Here is a 21,432-nt window from a genome sequence, read left to right as displayed (position 1 = left end):
TCTTAGCCCAACAACAGTATACCGCAGTTTTTATGGAAGAGGCGCGGCAGGCCTGGCTGGCCACCCGTAGTCGAGTGTACCAGCGGGGGAATAAATCGTGCAAGATGCTACACCGCCTTTGCCAGGGCACTTTCCATGCCCAGCCACTGCCTCAAATCCTAGATCCCGGGGGAATGCTCCTACTTGAGCACCCTGCAATAGCTGAGAGCTTTGCCGCGTATTACGAGGCGCTATATGTGCCTCAGGAGTGCTTGGCGGCTGATATGGTTCAGCAATTTATTGATGATTTACCCCCGCGCGTGGTCTCGGACGAGGTGCGGGAACTCCTTGATAGGCCTCCGTCCTACAACGCATTAGGCACGGCCTTGGGTGAGCTGAATCCCGATAAGGCGCCAGGTCCCAACGGCTTTCCCTGTGAGTTTTTCCCGGCGGTTCTACGTGCAGCTGGGTCCGCGCCTCTGCCCGGTTGTGGAGGAGGCGTGTGAATTGGGTGTGCTCCCTCCGGATTGGCGACACACGGAGGTGGTGGTCTTCTCGAAACCCGGTAGACCTCCGGGGAGTCACGCTTCCTACCGCCCGATCTGGCTGCTTAATACGGAGGCCAAGGTTCAGGCTAAGGCTTTGGCCAACAGGCTCAAGCCCCACATTGCGGATCTGGTCCACCCAGACCAGGCAGGCTTTATGCCTCAGAGGGCTACTCGCCGTAATATTCGGCGCACCCATGTCGCGATCTCGGCCTGGAGGAGTTTGGGGGAACAGGCAGCCCTTTTTTTGGCAGACATGGACCGCGCGTTTGACTCCCTGAGCTGGACATATCTGTTCGCCTTATTGCAACGCCTCAATCTTGGCCTGCGCTTCCTGGCTTACATACAGGTGCTATACACTGATCTTACGGCTTCGGTGCGTGTGGGGCGCGTGGTCTCCCGCTCTTTCTCGGTTCGGCGAGGGACGCGTCAGGGCTGTCCCCTCTCCCCTTACTTATTCGCGCTTGCCATGGAGCCCCTCGCGGCGTGGGTGCGCATAGATGCCCAACTTCAGGGCTTTTGGTGGTCTGTGGGTCAAAATAGCGTTATACGCGGATGATGTGTTATTTTTCCTCACTGATTTGGATCGCTCTGGCCGCGTTTGTTGTGCATTTTGCAGATCTTTGGCGAAACCTCAGGCCTTTATATGAACCCGGGTAAATCAACGTTGTGGATACTCGGTGGACAGCGGCAGGTGGGAGCGTGGGCGTCGGGCCTTCAGTTAGCATCAGACGGGGTGAAATATTTGGCGGTGTACCTATCGGAGGAGGCGGTTGTCTCCCGAGATCGTAACCTCACCCCGGTCTGGGATCGCACGCGTGAGGATATGAGGGTTTGGTCCCGCATGCCCTTGTCTATCTATGGCAGGTCAGCCATCTTTAAGATGGTGGTACAAAAGGGGGTGGTAATGGACGGAGCATCTGAACCACTGGATTCAAGCAAGCCGGGCTGAAGACGGCTGTAATTCCAGAAACCGGTCCTCGAAAGGGGGGGGGGGGGGTTTGCGCATCTACTTTACCCATCAGCGTTTGTGGAGGGCGGGCATGGTTGGTTCCCCCGACTGTCTCCGGTGCGCCTATTGTATGGGACTGGAGCAGCCGATATTTATGGCCAGGGGGTGCCCTCGTAAACATTTCAAAATCTGGAAGAGGTGGGCAGATTACCGAGGACTGGACTTGGACCCTCCCGTCACCTTGACGACTGGATCTTTGGCACTTCCGTGGAGTGTCTAGATGGACTCGGCATGTTTTTGTTACAGGTATTTTATTGTATATAGGTACTGGCGGCAGCGCAACGGGGGAGGGGCTGGAGGAGGGGGGGTTTGTGTTCCTAGTAAAAGTCTGCGGATGATATTGTTGCTCCTCTGATGTTTGCAGCAGCCTCCGGTTGTCGGAGCTATGCAGCATATGTGCGTTCAGATAAATAAAATCTGTTTTTAAAAAAAAAAGACGCTGGCAGATATAACTGGAGGTTGATAAAGTAGTACAATAGTCTGAGCAGCATTACCATTTTAATCAGTGTCACCCGACCTGCAACCGAAAGGTGGAGTGTCTTCCTAAAGTCTATCTGAGAGTGTAGAGCTGTCCTTGTCCTAGTAAGGTTCCGTTCCAGAAGGTCCCGGGCGGTGTGCTAAATCCGAATTCCCAAGTATTGGAACATGATTGGCTGCCAGGCCAGCAGTGCGCCATCTACAACCAATTAAGGGTCATCCGCATGAGAAGGGGAACAAGCAGGATTTTCCCGAATTCACACCCAATCCCGAAACCACAACAAATTGCCTGAGTATATTCAGTATGACTGGGGGATCCCAGTCATACTGATATGCACGATATGCAGGATATCGTCTGCATAAACACACAGCATGTATCTCTTCGCCCAGCGGTACACCCCATTGTGCAGCTGTACTGAATAACGCCATAGCTAAAGGCTCCATGACCAGGGAAAAAATCAATTGAGAAAGGGGGCACCCCTGTCTGGTCCCTCATCCTATCAGTATGTGTTCTTGGAACAAAGTTCCAAGACGGACGCGTACTGAAGGAGCTCTGTACAATAATTAGACAAGACTAAGGAAATATGGCCCAAATCCGAAGCGTCGCAATACCTCAAACATGTAAGGCCACTCCACAGTGTCAAAGGCTTTCTCCAGGTCCAAAACCTTACAGCCCGCTGCGTCGCAATACCTCAAACATGTAAGGCCACTCCACAGTGTCAAAGGCTTTCTCCAGGTCCAAAACCTTACAGCCCGCTGCAGGCCACTTCGCTGTCATACTACGCATCACTCTGAAAAGCCTGCAAATGTTTATGGTGGTATTACAGGTTGGAACAAAACCATTTTGATCTGGATGAACCAGATGTGGGGTGAGGAGCGCCAACCGGCCTGCCAAGACCCCTGCCAAAATCTTATAGTCCCCATTCAGAAGTGCCAAAGGTCAGTATGTGCTTGTCAGTGTGGAGTCCCTGTCCGGTTTCGGGAGTGTGATCAATGTTGCTTCTGTCAGGGAGAGGGGCGCCCTCCAAAGCTTCGGTATATACATTTAAGAGGTGAGGACCCAACAAGTCTGCAAATGCTTTATAAAACACGTGGGGGAAGCCATCTGGTCCAGGAACCCTACCAGTCGGAAGAGCACGCATTTTAACCTACACTTCCTCTAATGAAATTGGGGTCTCCAGCTCCGTGCGTTGTTCAGCAGTGAGGGTAGGAAATGGAAGACCATCCAGAAAGGAGCTTGTCGCTTCAGATGCGGCAGAGACCGACTAGTATAGTACACCATGTATTTCGTGCTGTGTGTATTTAATGTTGCCTTCCGGCTTCCAAAGTGCAGTGATGTGCCCTGTGGCTTTATCCTGTTTGATCAGCCAAGCCAGTAAAGGCCCAGATCTGTCGGCCTTGGCATGCACGAACGACGAATGTGCAGCGAAATTGAGACACCGTTGGCGTTCAAGAAGCTCCACATGCTTCCTACGCATTTCCAAGAGCCGGGCCGGATCCGGTGTGTCTGTCACTACCTGGAATTCTAATGTCATTCACTGCTTTTCAAGTGTTAAAAGCTCTGAGTCTATCTGCTTAATAAGGCCGCCCCCAGTTCCACGCATAGTAGACTTCATGGCATCCCACTCAATCATGGTGGACAGGCAGACCCCGCATTTAGAGTAAAATAATCATCAATGGCCTCACCGATATATTCCAGAAAGAAGGGATCTTATAACATTGCTAGTTGCAATCCCCATGTAGGGATGGCAGGTGATCCACCCTCCCAATCCAGTGTGACAAATTGCGGATTATGGTTGGAATGCGTACGATCCCAGTAGTCCGAGCCCTTCCCATATGGGAGTAAAGAGGGTGAACATAGAAAACTGTCCAGGCGCACATGTAAAGCATGGGGCGCTGAAAAAAGAATATATTCTCCCCACAGGGTTTTGATGTCTCCAGACATCAACCAAGTCCCATCCCCGCACCCAAGCGCCTTGCACCGTTTAGTTAGCTCAAACGGCTGTACACTTCAGACAGATAACATCGATCTCCATCTTCGCAAGAAACATCAAAACTGGCTCTTTGACATACCCCCTCCTTGATGGACTGTGTTAGACCTGACACCTTTTGGCGTGGTTCTTCCCCCATCTTTTTGCCTCTGACTCATGTGTTTTGATGCTGTGCTGGATTTCGTTTTTGCTGATTTAGATGCTTTGGACACTCTGCCACTGCTGATCAGTGCCAGAGTGTAAGTGCTCCCTCTGTAAATTGTGATATTGATTGAATATACCTGATTGGCATATTTGTATCACCACGAAGTCCCTAGTAAAGTGCACTGTGTGTGCCAGGGCTGGTGATGACAGATGCTACTAGTGGGCCTGCAGCGCAGATTGCGCCACCCACATGAATAGCTTTAAAATGGACTCGGGCCTGCCAGCGCAGGGCCTGTGTGCAATCAGTGGACTGCCCTGTCCCCCTGGCCAGTGTCTCCACTGGCTGGGCCTAACCCTTCCCTGTCTGTGCACATCAGCCACCCCTATGGAAGGCCCTAGGTACCCCCCTGGGCAGGGTGCAGTGTATGGATAAGGTAGAGCATGTACTAGTGCAGGTGATATGCTCTGGTAGTGGGCTGCAGCCATTTTGTGTGCTCACTGCTGTAAGGCTATCTTGCTCCATAGAGTAACATGGAGGAGGCTGGGCCCATGTGATACCAGCCTATCTTTCCATAGGAACAAGATGGGACATAAGTGAAAGATATCCCTGAACTCAGAATTTAATGACACATCTTTTAGTGAAGGGTGTTTTTAAATCCTGTGTTGAAGAATAGCACTTTTAGAAAGTGGCTGTTCTCTTGTCTAAACCTTTCTGTGTGCCTGGGTTTGTGGAATGCCTGCCTGGTCTGGATGTGACAGGGGGGGCTGCACAGCCCCAGAGGAGAGGGTCGGAGCCAGCCCGGGGATGAAAGGGCACATCTGCCTGCCTGGGAGGTGGGAGGATGAATGCCTGATAAGTACTGGGCTGTGCCGGCCACCTCCCCCATGCTAGCTCCCTCCTGGTGGTCAACTGACACCTCTGGCCCTGAAGCTGACAGGAAGAAGAAAACCAGAGACATCTCAGTGCTCCGCAACCCCCAGAACTGGTTTAGACTGGACCCAGGGCCTCCATGCACAAAGACTTCAAAGGACTTCAAAGACATTGAGGGGTATAAGGAAAGGACCCCTGACTACAGAAGATTAGATTCTGAAATTCTGCAAGCAAGAAGGAACCTTTGCTGGAAGGAGGACAGCTAGAGAACTAAAGGAAGACTGCCTTGCTGTGTGCTCTAAGGGCTGACCTGTTCTACTGTCCAACTGGAAGCTAAGGAGGAGAAAGGGACTTGTGCTTTGACCCTGCCTACTTGAAACTGCCAAGACTCTGCTGTGTGCTGTGTCTACAACTGAATCTCCAAGGGCCTGAGAAGAGCTGGCCTCCTGTTGGGAACCCAGGGCTAATGGTTCCTACAACTGTCCCAGACAACAGCTGCAAAATCGTGCTGTTGTGACCCGGGACGCGTGGTGCCTGACTGCGGAGCGTGAGGAGGGGATCGGTGTGCTCATCGGCACATTACCCGTGAGGGTCGGAGGCTTGGGGAGCCTCCCCTCGTGGAATCCGCTCCGAGGTGGTGGCGAGGTCGAGAGGGGGGTCTAGTCGTGACCAGCGCCCTTGAAAACCCTTTGCCGCCAAATCACCACCGCAGCCCGGGGCCAGGAAACCCCCCCCCGTAACTTGCTCCGAGGTCCAGGAGCTGAAGCGCCAAAGAAACGAAGGAGCCGCGCTCCCATTGGTGGAGGGAGCCGAGCCCCCTCACTAACGCCGCGACGGGATTGGCCCGTGCGGCGCAGCGTCATCCGTTGTGGTGGGCCGTGATTGGCCGAAGGAGCGGAGCGTCATTGCCTGACTGTCCCGGGAGCCGCTCTGTCATTGGCTGACTCCCGGGTGCACCAGAGGCTCGCCCAGACGCCGCGACCGGATTGGTCCCCGTCCTAGGGACCCAGGGAAGCGATGCGCGATCACCGCCGGACCCGGGAAGAAGAGACCTGCCCTCGCCGAGGGATTTCCCCGAGTGTCTTCCGCCCCGGCCTGCAGTCCCAGCCTGGAGGGCCTGGCCCGCTCCCTGCCGCTCGTTGAATGATCGAGAGCCGGCGGGGGAGCAGGAGGGACCGGCCGGGCCCGGAGGAGAGTGAGTGCTGGTAGTCGCAGGGCGCCAAGGGGCACACGGAGGAGCGAGGGGGAACCGGGGGGAAAGAGAAGAGCCCCCGGGCCTCGCGAGGCAGCGCGCGTGCAGCGCTTAAAAGCCACAAGTAAGATTTCAACGCTGGCATTGGTTACCTTGCTCGTTTTTAGAGCAGAAGGAATAGAAATCCGGGGCAATATTTTTGGACCCCTGATTCGAGAGACTTGAGACTGGTTTTGATACTAAGAACTTCCTATTTACGAGAACCATCCTAAAGATTAAGTGCAACCGTTAAGAAAGAAGTGCAACCTTTTTATAACAAAGTGATTATCGTGCACATGCTTGATTTACTTGCTGAAATAGATAGTTATATATTTTTATAAAATATACTTACCTGTGTGGTCTCAGTTTGTGGTGGATTGGGGATTATTGTTGTGTTAAGTGCAAATGTTATCCACATTGCCTCTGTTTAGCCTAGACTGCTCGCGCCATGCTACCTAGAGGGTGAGCAGGGGTTATCTCAGAGGGTTACTCCGTCGCCCTGACTGGAAGCTAGGGTCCCTACTTGGTCTAAGGTACTTACCTCTGCCAACCAGAGACCCCGGGTTCTAACAGACTGGAACCTGCAAATTGTTACTAGTAGAGACCCTCTTCTCCTACCGCTGCTCTGGCTGGTTACCTGCCTCCCTGGCTCATCTGGATGTACTCCTCATAGGGGTTTCTGTGTACACCCTTTTAGTCTCGAAACACAGCTCTGTTTATCCATCCGCGGGACCCCGGGGTCCGCAGGCCTGTGTATGTGTTCTCTTTATGGTTTGAGCCACTACATTCGCAGCCCAGTGCGAGACAAGCCAGCACCAGTTGCTCTGCCTGTGACGCTGCCAGATCCCCCACACCACCTGAGCAACCCTTTCAAAGATTCCTTAAGGAGCTACTACTGGACCAGTGTGGCCACACCACCAGCCCGTAGCACCATCTAACAATGGAGGTCTCCGCCCCTGTCTCCCAGATTGTGCAGTTCTGCATGTACTCCCAGTGAGCTGGCAATGCAGGATCTAGCTGACTCCAGTCTACACCACGCCCGGAGCAGGCCCCTCTTATGGCGCCACCACCACTTTGCCATAAATGGTGTCGCTCGCTGTGATTTTCCCCTTCAACCGCCCATCACAGTGCAACTTAACAGCCCCTCCACTCTCCCAGGGAGGGAGGACTCCACCAAACTCAGGTGCAGGGTAGCCGAGTACAGCCCGGCAGCCCCACAGTCCCAGGGCCAAGCTCAGCTGGGATTCCACTCCAAGCACCGGTCCCTGCACAGCCGCAATTACTGTGATAGCAGCCGCAGCCTGCCCGGAGCAAGAGCAGACCACGGGGCGCAAACCAGCAGGGCCCATACCAAGTGGCTCAGCAAGCACAGCCACTCCGGCACCCCCGGGAGACAGGCAGGGCAGGCGAGGGCATCTCTTCTTCAGTAGCCCTTTCGGAGCAGGCTACCCGTCCCCTACAACTGCAGCAGGCCCAGGCACCAACCGCTTCCGGAGCTCCAGTCGGGCCTCCAGCAACTACGTCACAAGTTCCAGTCCCCGCAGGTCAGCACTGCTACGTCGACATCAGCTGCAATCCACCTCGGAGACGGATAATCGGTGAGATCCTCCACTCCTACACACATTTGTGGCAGACGAGCTGCAGCGCAGCGACTCCGTGGAGCTAGGGCTGCACCTCGCTGAAGTTCACCACTCGCCACCCGCTCCCAGTTCTCGTATGGCAGAACAAACAGCTAAATAATCGCTTTTCCAAATGCAGGGGGGCTCACCCTGCCCCACGCAAGTGCATACCGTGACGGATGCATGGAAGAAGGAGAAATATGCCTGATAAATGGGGATTAGTGGCGGGCAGTCTCACAGCAGGTCCGCCATGCTACCCGTGCTATCCACGCCCCGTAGATGTCACATTAATGACGGATTTCTTGTCCCGCCTGCAGAGCCTTGCCAGATGGTGGCCATTTTGCTGCCGGGCTCTCTAGCGCCACCCAGCCCCCCTCTCTGTCCTAAAGCCAGCATGGGGCTATGTTGTTGGAAGGTCATTTTGCTGTCTAAGCTCATCCCTTTTTATTCCCTCCTTTAAAACCATCTTCTGAAGGCAGTAAAGTCTCATAAAATTCTTCCTCATCTGCCAATCGTTTGTGCTAGTCTTCTACCTTTCTGCATGTTTCCTGCTTCCTTACTCCCTGCCTATTTTCCCTTCTTTATCTGTTGCAGTTGTCTGATTTGACCTTCACCTCACAAGCCTGTATCCCAGTGGAGCTCTCTCAGCATTCAGAACTCACTGAATTAGGTCCCATTACTTAGGAACGGAAACATGAACACTGCATAAAAAACCTTCTCTACCATTTGGTAGGGCTGCGAGACTCCACATCTGCACATTATGCTACTTTTTGCAATACTGTTGGTTCTGTTTAGTCTCCAGCACTGTCTTTGTTCTTGCACTCTGATTAGTACTTCGATCCCGTGTCAGTCTGAGTAGTATTTTCGTATGGATTCTTCTTGAGAATTGCATGTAAATTATTAGCCTGTTTGGTATTAAAAGCATACTTCAAAGTACAAACATTAAACAAGAACAGAGTAGCGGACCTTCCTTCAACTCGTGTCTATTTGATACTGAATTTTTTAATGTGACAAAGTGGCTGATCTAATAGAATGATCTTCTGTTTAATTTAATTTTCTGCAGATGCACTGAAGATGGATGCCCGCACAAGAAATTCTTTCACACGCGGTTCCTCATGCGGATGAGACTAACACCTGACTGCTCAAAAATGCTGATCTCCACCTCGTCTGGGTATCTCCTGATTTTACATGATCTCGATCTTACCAAGTCGCTGGAGGTGGGCAGCTACCCCATTCTGCGTGCAAGGAGAACGATCTTCAGTGCAGGTATGCATCCCTGCTGAAAACTAATATCAGCATTGCTATGTGTAGTTAGAGCTCTGAAAACTATTCTGAGTAAAGTCTTTAAATGGATATGTATTTTTTCATTTTTGGTAAAAAAACTTTTGTCGTTTGTAAAGTGCATCACAAACTTGCATTTGTGAAGTGTAAAAAGACTCATTTTAGAGCACTGTAAGTAAGGAGACGATAACCTAACAGTGATTACCTTTCTTTTTAAGTTGGATGTAGAAATGTAGAAACATTTCTCTTTGAATTGTGTTCGAGCTAGTCTGCCTTTCCTTGGAAGGATTTACTGCAGTGCCATAGTCTGATATCAAGAGTATGCTTATGCTCGAGGCATGTGGGCTGCTGAATTCATATCTGTGCATAGATCGCCGCCTAGTGTTGGGTCCGGATGATTGCACGTTGTTGTCCTGGAAGAGCCTTCGAAGTATCACGAGATAGGTGGCTCCTTACCTGGACTACAGTGCGCATGGGCATCCTCTCCATCCTCAGATTGTTTTTTTTCCGCCATTGGGTTCGGATGTACTTTCCTTTACTCGAAGTTCGGAATCGAAACTACACTTTCTAGAGGCCAAAAGGCCTTCGGTATCGTCGGTATTGTCTTGAATCGGTGCCAACAGCTTCTTTACAAACTTTATCCAACTTGGGACGTCGAATCGGGCAGCGGGCCTTCTCGGCGCCACGCACCAGTCGTCGATGGAACGGAGCCCATTCAAAAGATGCCCTCTTTGTAACTCCAAATACCCACATATCGATAAACACTCTGTATGTAACAAGTGTTTATCTCCAGAACATAATGAGGCCGACTGCCTAGCCTGTGCCCAATTTCGTTAAAAAAAGACACTTCGAACTCGACGGGCCGCTAGACTAACCATGCAGAGACAAGCGCCAGAGCCAGAAAATATCTTCGGCGACGAAGAAGATCTTATCGAGGCCGAAGAATACGAACAACAGTTGGATCAAGAATCGGAGCATTACTCTGACTACTACATTGACGAGGAAGAAGACATCGTCGAGGTAGGGGACGACGAACAAGGGATTGGAGCCGTAGAGGACGACTCCAGTGATAAAACGGGCCCAACCGTGACTACAGCGGCCGATACGTTTACCTCCATGGTTCCACGGGCTCAGGTCAGGTCAAGGCCTTAGCCAAGACCTCGAAAGACATTCTATAGCCCCTCAATACAGCCCGGCTAAGAATATTGCTAAAGAGCAATCGGATCAACGAACTCCGAAATTGGTGATATCGAAACCAAAAGTGGTGGAACACAAAACGAAACCGAAACTGATCGACTACACGGTCTTCGGACCACACTACGTCGATCCATCGGAGTCGAGACCGAAGAAACTCGTCGACAATACGGTCTTCGGGCGAAACTATGTCGAACCATCGGCGTCGAACACAAGGGTCGTCGAGCCGAAAACCAACGCCCCTACATCTACTCCAAAACAAAAGGGCATCGAACCAAAAACATCGGCGTCGACGGCCGACAACACAAAAAAGGGACTCGATCCAAAGAAGGTTGTCTACCCCTAAACAAAAAGGCGACAAATCAATTGTTCTGCAAAAGAAAACGATTGAGGCGAAGAAAATCGAGCCGAAAAAGAGCATCGAACAAACATCAAAGGGCGTCGATCCGAAGCCACCGGTTCCGAAATCGACACAAGGACACAAGGCCATAATCGAAACGAAAAAGACTGTCGAAAAAACTTCGGCTTCGAAAAAACAGGCACTACCGAAACAAACTGTAGTACCACACAAAAACATCGGACCGATTAAGTTTGGCCTCCCACCTTCTTCGAAAACAAAAGCGGTCGACCCAAAAAGCGGCATCGAACCGAAACAAACCAAGCAAAGGACATTGGCAAAAACACACAAAACTGCTGAACAGGAAGTCTTACATCCAGACCCTGAATCAGTTGAACAATCAAAACTTTACATTGACCCGAACTCTGGGAAACTCACTCTCTATAAAAGGAAGATCAGACCAGAGACTGAGAAAGAGACTTACACTATACCACTCAAAAGGAAAAGGGACTGTTCTACATCACCTATTCTGTTTGAGCCTATTCAGCCAACTAGGCCTAACCCATACTCATATACACCCACACACTCAGATGAAGAGGTGGATGAGGAATATGATCAGGAATACAGCTACCCAGTAGACACTGACCAGGACAGTCACACTCAACCATGGGCTGACCCAGTACATCCCGGTGACTCTCAACCCATTCCTGATACACCTGCATACCCTGCTAGGCCTTCTCCTACAGAGGACATAGCTGCTTTTAATTCATTCATTGAAAGAGCAGCAAGCCATCACAATGTGGACATGCATGCATACCCTGTGGAGGAGGATTTCCTCTTTGACACTGTTGCCACATCAGAAAGAACTGTTAAGACACTACCTATGTTAAAAGGGGTACTTAAACATGCAGGAGACATATTTAAGGATACCACTAGGGCAAGGGTCATTAACCCAAGAATTGAAAGGTAATACAGGCCAGTGCCACTAGACCCTACATATATTAAGGGACAACTTCCTTTAGATTCTTTAGTGGTGGTGAATGCACGTAAACGTGCAAACTCTCAAACAACTGGGGAAGCTTCACCTCCCGACAAAGAATCCAAGATCTTTGAGGCATCAGGGAAAAGGGTAGCCGCACAGGCGGCTAACATATGGAGAATATCTAACACGCAAGCCCTGTTAGCTAGGTATGACAGGGCACACTATGATACCTTAGAAACACTCCTACAGCATTTACCTGACGCTTACAAAGAACAGGCTGAACAATTAGTACAAGAGGGAAAGCTAATCACCAACGCCTCCATTAAATGTGCCTTAGATGTAGCAGATACAGCTGCCAGGTCTATTAACACCAGTGTTATGATCAGGAGACATGCGTGGCTACACATTTCTGGTTATAAAAACGAAGTCCAGTCCACTTTGTTAAACCAGCCAGTTAATCCTGACTACTAATTTGGCCCAGGAGTAGATACAATACTGGACAAAATGAAAAAAGACACTGAGACGGCTAAGTCTATGGGAGCCCTTTTTTTTTTTTTTTAGTTCAACACTGCTTTATTGCATCATTTGAAAAGAAGTACACAGCTTTGCGTGTCCACAACCCGGAGGCCGGCAGCATGGCGCAACCATCATAACACAGCCTTTTAACCGGCATCCCGGAGGCCCGGTGGCAGATTGTACACCTTTGGTGTTGTGGAGCACCTGAAGGAAGAGCAGCAGCAGAACAGTGTTTTCGAGATTTACATATAGTATCATAACATCAAACAGAACTCCCCAACTTCAAAAACCAAGAGGCAATTCATTCTTCTTCAGAAAAAAAGAAAAGAAAAAAAGAGGTGTCTGGTCGGTAAGGCAGCTGAGGTAGGGATGGTCATGCAAGTCGCCGCATTCGCAGCCCCGTTTAACCATTAGGGAGCCCGCATGTTCACTGACCTCTGCATGTGTGGTGTTGTGCATTGTGGCGAGGTAAGGATAAGGAATGTGTATGCGGCAGGTGCGAAGGACAGTAGTTAGGTCCATCCAGGTGAGGGAAATAGCAATCTCCGAATGGGGGGGACCCCAACAGCAGGCATCGTGCGGAAGAAGGATGTAAGGACACTAGCCCTGCGCCTCTGAAACAATATGTTGTGATGGGTGCAGGACACATCTGTATGTGGGGATAGGATCAGAACTAATTGCCCCTGTCAGGTACGCAAGGAAGATCCTTAGAGAACATCCGGGCCGCCCTCCGACGTGTCCGCATCATCAGTGTGTGCTAGCAGATAGGACACTAGCGGGCCCCATATGTCCCTGGGTCGACTGGAGATGGGTAGCAATTCTGCAAATGTAGTATGTTGGTCCTGACAGTAGGTCAAGTCCTCTAACCAGTTCTTGAATTTAGGTGCCCTACCCCGACCCCATCGACAAGCCACGCATCTCTTAGCCAATAGGAGCGCAGTGTCTACAAATCTCCGGGAAGAGCTAGGAATCAGTTGAGTATATCCAAGGAGCGTCACCAAGGGGTCAACGGGTACAGCTGCATTCGTCATTTCCGCAAGAGCAGCCGTCACCTGTTGCCAATATTGTGCTACTTGGGGGCACTCCCACGCCAAGTGTAAAAAGTCCGCGTGTTCTGCTCGGCATCGCAGACATCGATCGTTATCTGCTAAGCCAAATCTATGTTTTCGCACCGGCGTATAGTACAGTCGCTGTAGGTATTTGTAATGTATAATTTTCAATCTGCTACTGGCAGATATACGGGAGGTGAGCGCACAGCAATAGAGCCATTGGTCATCAGTGATGTCTATTGCAAGTTCAGAGGCCCAGCGTGCCCGAGCATTGGATTCCAGCCTCAAGGCCGTGGTCCTGAGTTGACGGTAAAGTCCAGAGACCAGGTGAGTCCCGTCCTGAGAGCATAACAGGAAATGTAGTGGGGGTAGTGTTTCCGGTTCATCGGGGAAATTAGAAAGAACATCTCTCATCCCCGCACGTAAACGGATGTAGTAGAAAAGCTCTAGAGGGGTATAATTGTGCGCCGCAAAGAAAAGTTCAGCTGATTTGAACTTGCCATTTGAGAACAAATCAACCCAGTTCGAGACATGAACCTTCACACATAGGTTGCGGAATCCCTGTTCCCTCAGTAAGGTGAGGTCAGGGTGATAGGCAAGTGGCAGCTTCGGTGAATATGGCAGGAGGCAGGCCAATCTCTTAGCGATACGGCGCCATGCATCCATAGTGCATGATACCGAGGTATTTGGAGTGGTGATGGATGCTTCTGGACAGTGGAGCAGACCATTCAACGGTATGGGGTGTACGATCCAGTCTTCCACCGCTATATGGGGCATGAATGGCGTGGGAGCCATCCAGTGGTAGGCGAATTGCGCCTGTGCGCATAAATAGTACTCCTCGAAGTCGGTGACATCAAAACCGCCTTTGTCATAGGGGAGGGTGAGCGTAGACCACCTGAGCCGCGGGTTCTTGCTGCCCCAAAACAGTCTGCGTAGCTCACCTTTCAGGGTCCGAAAGAAAAAAGTGCCTGGGAAGTAAGGAATGTTAAGAAAGAAATAAAGAAATTTGGGGAGGATAACCATTTTGATGAGGGATGCTCTCCCAGCCATGGAAAGCGGTAAGGTGAGCCATCTGTCCACAGATGCAGTCAGTTTGGTAACTGCAACCCCATAATTGGATCGTAGAGTCTCCTCCCTATCACGGGAGACGCGAACCCCCAAGTATCGGAGATCCGCCCGGCACCACTCCAACGGATAGTCAAGGGGGACGTCATCCATCGCATCCGTTAAGGGAAAAATTTGCGATTTAGACCAATTAATATGCACTCCCGATTGGCCACCAAACACTAGAAACTCCCTGAGTAAGGGATTGAGGTGTGTTTCGGGGTGTTTAACATATAATGTGATATCGTCCGCATAAAGGGACACGTCTATTTGCCTCTGTAGGCACTGAATCGCCCCGTCGCGGTGTAACTGACGTATGCGACAGGCGAGAGGCTCCACAGCTATAGCCAACAATAAGGGTGAGAGTGGACAGCCCTGACGCGTGCCTCTAGTAATATCAATTGGTTGTGAGAGTCGAGAGTTGACCAGTATAAAGTAGACGGACCCATGATATATACAGGGGCGGGAATCCCATAGCAGTCAGAACGGCAAATAAGTATGGCCATTCGACGGAATCGAAAGCTTTGGTAGCATCTAGAAAGACGGCCGCGATCGGTATGTCTAGATGAACAGTGCGGAGGAGAGAAAAAAGGGTACGGAGGTTATGCGAAGTGGAACGGCCTGCGACAAATCCCGATTGGTCGGGTAGTAAGATGCGAGTCATCAGTAGTTGATAGTCTAGTAGCCAGAACCTTAGCCAGTATTTTAACATCACAGTTGAGGAGAGAAAGTGGTCGGTAAGAATTGCAGGATGATGGGTCCTTGCCAGGCTTCAGGAGAGACGTGATTACCACCTCCCGCATGGAGCACGGAAGGACGCCATCGCTGAATGATTCTATATAAACCTCGCGAAGGACAGGCGCCATTATATCGACGTAAGTCTTGTAGAACTCGGCGGGAATGCCTTCGAGGCCCGGTGCTTTACCATTCTGGAGGGACATGATGGCATCTCGGATCTCATAGAGTTCGAAAGGTGCCCCCAGGAATGCCCTATCCCCATCACTGAGCCAACACAACGCGACGTCTGCTAAATAGTCAGAATAGGAAGTGTCCAACCCTGCGCTGGTAGTGTAAAGCGAGCGGTAGTGTGTTGTGAATGCACTGAGAACCTCGTCCGCATTTCTGATTACATCGCCGTTGGCGTCCGCAAGTTCGAAGATGGCATTGCGATCTCGTGGAGTTCGTGTAAGTGTGGCAAGGACCCTCCCAGGACGATCTCCCTCACAATATCTACGGGCTATCCAATGTTTCCCACGGAACTTAGATTCCCTGGCAGCCTCCTCCTCATACTTTGATAATGTTTCCCTGAAAGCCGCATATAAGTCGAGACTAGTGTCTTCTACCATGCGGACCTCCAGAGCTTTCAGCTCCTTTTCAAGTTTGGTAAGGGTACGGAGGATGTCGCGCAAAACCCCATAGCTTTTGGAGATGCAATAACCCCTGACGGTTACTTTGAAGGCCTCCCAGATGTGTTCCACCGAGTCTACAGAGTCCTTATTTCTGGGGGAAAAAGGCGGCTATCTCCTCCCCCAGCTCAGCGCGAAACAGAGTATCCAGCAATATGTCAGGGCATAATCTCCAATGGGGCCGCTGGCCATTCCACCCAGGGGTGTGAAATCTAAGCAAAATGGGACTGTGATCAGAGTATGTCCTCGGCAGATGTTCCACCCCTTCCAATTCAGTGGCTAACCCCTTGGTGATCAGGAAATAGTCCAGTCGCGCCCACGTTCCCGTGTGCGAGGTAAAGTGTGTGCCCTCCTTCCTACATGGATGTAAATGTCTCCAGGCATCCATCAACTCCCCCTCCTCGATCATACCCTCCACCGCCTCACGCGCTCTGGGTTTATAGGAGCAAACCTCGTCTGCCCTGTCCAATGGAGGAAACAATGCCAGGTTGAAATCACCACCCCAAATAATATGACGCGAGCCTGCAGCTAGTATCTTGCCCCACAGTGTGGTGAAAAAAGCAGGTGTGTCCACATTCGGTGCGTACCCCACCACAAACGTGTATGTGTCTCGGCCAATTCTACCCCACAGTAAGGCATAGCGCCCCTCACCATCAACCAGCTCCCCAAATTTCTGAAACGGTACAGTACGTGCTATGAGGATAGCAACTCCCCTCGCATAATTTGAGTATGAGGAAAAAATGCGGTCCCCAGCCCATCTGCTTGCAAAGGTGGTCCTATCTCGTGGCGGCAGATGGGTTTCCTGCAGCATGGCAACCTGAACATGATGTCTATCCAGGTAGGCAATGACATTACGACATTTTTGAGCATTATTCAAGCCCCGGATATTCCATGATAGACATGTTAATTTTGCGTTTGCATTTAGAGGAGCCATAGACAAATCAACAATACCAGCAGCAATGTCAACTTGGGCAGCGAGTCCAGGCCTGACCCATCCCATTCACACAGGCGCACGCTCCAGTGTATATTCTGCAAATGTAGTCCGAGCGATAACTGCCTCTTCATCCAGCATCCCAACCCCCTTCCCATTCCGGCATCCCAACCACGCCAATAGCCATTGTCCCTCTCCCAACATCCCTCCTCTCGCCCACCCGCCAACACCCCCAGCAATAATTGCAACAATATTGGTAGTCTTTGCCTCTTCATAGAACAACCCCCCCCTCCCACCCCAGCATCCCAATCATGCCAGAAGCCATTGTACCCCACCCAGCATCCCTCCCCCCTCCCCAACTTCCGTAACAACAACAAAAACATAAGCAGTCTTAAGGGGAATGCCCTGTAGGGGTATAACATAGAGTTCGCACAGCCACTTCTCCGCCCATAGCTCCAGTTCTGTACCGCCCTCGATGGAGACTATGGCGAGGAGAGTGGTCCTCGGGTACGTTACCACAGGAGCGTTGAGTCTGCGTAGGTCCATGACGTGCAGTCAGCCCAGCGTCCGCACTCTGAGTGGCAGCGAGAATTCAAACGATGCAGGAGATGCAGTCTATGCAGTTGACGTTAGCAGTCAGTGACCGCTCGGCGCAGGAGAAATGCGTCCGTCCTCTCGTTCCTCTGCGGCGTCGCGATCTTCCCTGCGCGCTCTTCGGAGTGATTTAAAAAAATCCTCTGCTTTCTGTGGATTGGTGAAAAAACGTTGCGTGCCTTGGTGTGTTATCCGCAGTTTTGCCGGGTAGAGGAGTGCATAATCGATTTGGGCGTCCCGAAGCTTTTTCTTCACCGGGAGAAATTTACGCCTTTCCTCCTGCACCAGTGGCGTGAAATCCGGGTAAATGGAGAAAGTGACGCCATTATATTGTAAAGTCCGTTGGGTTCGAGCTGCCCTCTGCGCAGTGTCACGGTCTCGATAGTTCAATAGTTTGGCAATAATCGGCCTCGGTGGCAATCCGGGCTTGGGTACCGGCGCTAAGGAACGGTGTGCTCTTTCCACGATGAATTGGGGAGAGAAGGCGTTCTCTCCGATCGAGCCTTTGAGCAGTTTCTCGATATACAGCTCCATCCTACCCGTATCCGTGGACTCTGGTACATTGACGACGCGTATGTTCCGGCGGCTGCGTGCTTCCAAGTCCTCGTTTTTAGCCGCTATTACCCGGAGCAGGTTGTCCATCCTAGCCAGTTGCGTTGTATGAGTCGAGGCGGCGTCCGAGTTGTCAGAAATGCGTTGCTCCGCAGCCGTCAGCCTCTCCTCATGGCGGTCTACCTTATGAACCAGGGCGTCCAATCGAGCAGTGACGCCGTCGACCTTCTCGACAACAGTGGCAAACCCCTGCCGCATCTCTTGAAACAGGCTGTGCATGTCAATGTCCTTAGCAGGGGACTCGATGGCCTTCGGGGCCGCGGCGCTGGGCCCAGGATCCGTTGGGAGTGATTTTGCGCCCTTTTTGGCGCCATCAAAACTGAGCTTCGTTTGGCGATTTTCTGGCCGCACCATGGTGGCAGCGGGTCGTAGCACCAGCTTACCGCGTGTCGTGTCAGCACTCTAGGTCCAGTAGTCCAGCGAGCGGGGGCAAAGGCGGTGCGTATGTAATGGCAGCACAGGTGAGGCGTAATGTAGCCGTCTTCAGGCAGGGGGGCCCCGCGGTGAGTCTGCAGTTGTCTAGTGGGAGAGGTGCAGGCGCTCAGCCCCGTTCATGCTCCCCCCAGGTGCTTCGGCGATGAAAGGTGGCAATGCGCAGCCAGCAGTGGCGCTCCAGCGTCTCTCTCTGGGGATGGTAGGTCGTAGGGGCAGCCCCGCAATCCAGCAGCGAGCCGGAGGATCTCGAGTATCGGGCCCCAGAGGGAGGCAAAGTTCAGCACAAGTTAGGCACTCTTGGTGATGCCGGCCCCCCAGCACACCCGCAGGGGAAACTCAAGAGCTGGCAGTCTGAGGGACACCACCGCGTGCCCAATGGACCTCAGTATGTCCGTAATGGGAAAGGTAGAGTGTTACCCAGCACCCGGTACAAGATCCAGGTGTCCCAGAGGCAGAGCCAGCCGTGCAGAGCGAGCTCTCCCACGGCGGGGGGTTCACAGCGCCGCAATCGCCCTCCGGCCCGGGCTCCTCTCACCACAGTCTCTCACCGTCGGGTCTCTCTGGGCGTGCAGAAGGCCGACCTGTGACCCAGCGCGCCTCCGGGTCCTGGAGCCGGCTCGCCTGACGAGTGGGTCAGCAGCAGCAGGGGGGGGACCCAATTACCGAAGGGCACAGCGGTCTCTCACCTCCGTCTCAGGCAGTCGCGCAACAGCCGCTTCATCTCCGGGCGGCCGTCCAAGTTTGCGGCCCACCCCCTCGTGGCGATCCCCGGCGTCACGTACTCCACCGCAGCCGGTCTTCCTCGTCCGCCGCGACCAGAGCAATCTCCGGCGGGCAGAAAAATGATGATAACTCCGGCTCTGGACGGCGCAGCGACTCCAGTCTTGGTTCGAGTGTTCCTCCCAGGTACCCGCAGCAGATCTAAAAATGGTGTATGTGGGCAGCCTGTGGTAGAGGATAGATGAAGGATAAACGTCCGAGGAGCGGGAGCCGCTTGTCTAAGCAGCCATTCCGCTTGTGCGCCCTCTAGCGCCCCTCTATGGGAGCCCTTCAGTCACAACAACATAGAGGCTCCTTTTGTCGCTCAAATTACCGGGGGGCTGCAAGAGGCAACTCATCACAGCAGACCACAAACTACAAGGGAAACACACAAACCACCTATAATAAAAACAATAGAGGTGGATACCGCTGCAATAACATCAAAGGCAGAGGACGAGGGAACACCACCACCAGATCCTCTACCAATACAAAACAGTGACTCCTTAGTGCTACCCCCAGACCATATAACACCGGTCGGGGGACGATTACAACAATTCCTACCAGTCTGGCAAAACATCACTACAGACAAGTGGGTAAGGCAAATTATCCGAGATGGCTATTGCCTAGAACTAACCTCCACACCACCCAACATACCTCCAAAACACCGTCCTATGTCTGTAGAACACCTCAACTTATTGCAGCAAGAAGTCATCAGCATGCTGCAAAAAGGGGCCGTAGAACTAGTACCATTAGAACATCAAGGTACAGGGGTATATTCACTATACTTCCTCATCCCCAAAAAGGACGGGTCTCTCAGACCAATATTGGACCTCAGGCCCCTAAATCATTACATCTTATCGGAGCATTTTCATATGCTCACTCTACAACAAGTGTTACCACTGTTGCAGCAAGGAGACTTCCTCGCAACCTTGGACCTCAAAGAGACATATTTCCACATTCCGATACATCCTGCTCACAGGAAGTATCTCAGGTTCACGCTACTAAATCAACATTACCAATTCAAAGTCCTTCCATTTGGTGTAACAGCTCCAAGAGTGTTCACAAAATGCCTAGCGACAGTGGCTGCACATCTGAGAAGACAACATATTCACGTCTATCCGTACCTGGACGACTGGCTAATACAAGCAAAGTCAGCCCAGCAGTGTGCCAGCCACATGTCAAAAACGATTCACCTACTGCACAGCCTAGGCTTCACGTTGAACTACCAAAAATCTCACCTTCAGCCATCCCATGTACAGCAGTACCTGGGAGCAACAATAAATACTCTGACAGCAAAAGCATACCCAAACGCTGCAAGAATAAACAGTATGCAGCTACTAATCCAAAAGTTCAAGCCCCAACACTCGCTCTCTGCCCGAGTGTTTATGCAACTATTAGGCATGATGGCTTCGTGCATCTTCATAGTCCCTCATGCCAGACTACACATGCGTCCGCTACAAGAGTGCTTAGCACGGCAGTGGAACCAGGCTCAAGGACAATTGAAAGACCTAGTGTTGGTGACCAGTCGTGCATACAACTCTCTGCATTGGTGGAATCCACAAAACCTTTGCAAGAGACGACCGTTCCAAGAGCCTGTACCACAAATAGTGTTGACGACGGACGCATCTCTGATAGGATGGGGAGCCCATGTCCTTCAGTACACAGTGCAGGGCCTGTGGACAGCACAACAAAAGAAAATGCACATCAACTTGCTAGAAATTATGGAAATTTTTCTGTCAATGAAAGCGTTCAAAGTACATTTATGCAACAAAGCTGTGTTGATCCGGACGGACAACATGACAGCAATGTACTACATACAGAAACAGGGAGGAACACACTCTCCACAGATATCACATCTAGCACAAAGCATGTGGAAGTGGGCCATCCAAAGAAACATTTTTCTCATGGCGAAACACCTCCCAGGCAAGGACAACCAAGTAGCGGATCTGCTCAGCAGACACAGCCAACAGCTGCACGAGTGGGAGATTCATCCCACAGTGCTCCAACCATACTTCCAACAGTGGGGACAACCAGAGATAGACATGTTCGCCACAAGGGAAAACGCAAAATTCCAGTACTTTGCCGCCAGGTTTCCACATCCGCAGTCGCAGGGCAATGCGATATGGATGAACTGGTCAGGCAGATTTGCGTACGCTTTTCCCCCAGCACCGTTAATACCGCTAGTGGCACGCAAACTACGGCAGCATTCACTGACACTAATCCTGGTTGCTCCAACATGGGCGAGGCAACCCTGGTACACAACGTTCCTAGAACTTTCCGTGGTGCCTCATCAAAGACTGCGGCTAACACCCACTCTACTCACTCAGAGCCATGAAGACATACAGCACCCAGATCCGCAGCAA

At 51.5% G+C, this 21,432-nt stretch overlaps 1 protein-coding gene across 1 annotated transcript in view; it reads left to right on the top strand.

Moving 5' to 3' along the window:
- DCAF10 (DDB1 and CUL4 associated factor 10) overlaps window positions 1-21,432 on the top strand; it is a 290,928-nt gene that overhangs the window by 183,109 nt on the left and 86,387 nt on the right. The window contains exon 4 of the mRNA XM_078676309.1: window positions 8,933-9,135. Coding sequence (XP_078532435.1) covers window positions 8,933-9,135 — 203 coding nt within the window. The remainder of the gene's footprint in view (window positions 1-8,932; window positions 9,136-21,432) is intronic.

The sequence above is a fragment of the Lissotriton helveticus genome, chromosome 2_1 (assembly GCF_964261635.1).
Source record: "Lissotriton helveticus chromosome 2_1, aLisHel1.1, whole genome shotgun sequence".
Lineage (NCBI taxonomy): Eukaryota > Metazoa > Chordata > Amphibia > Caudata > Salamandridae > Lissotriton > Lissotriton helveticus.
This window is presented reverse-complemented; position numbering and strand designations above follow the sequence as displayed.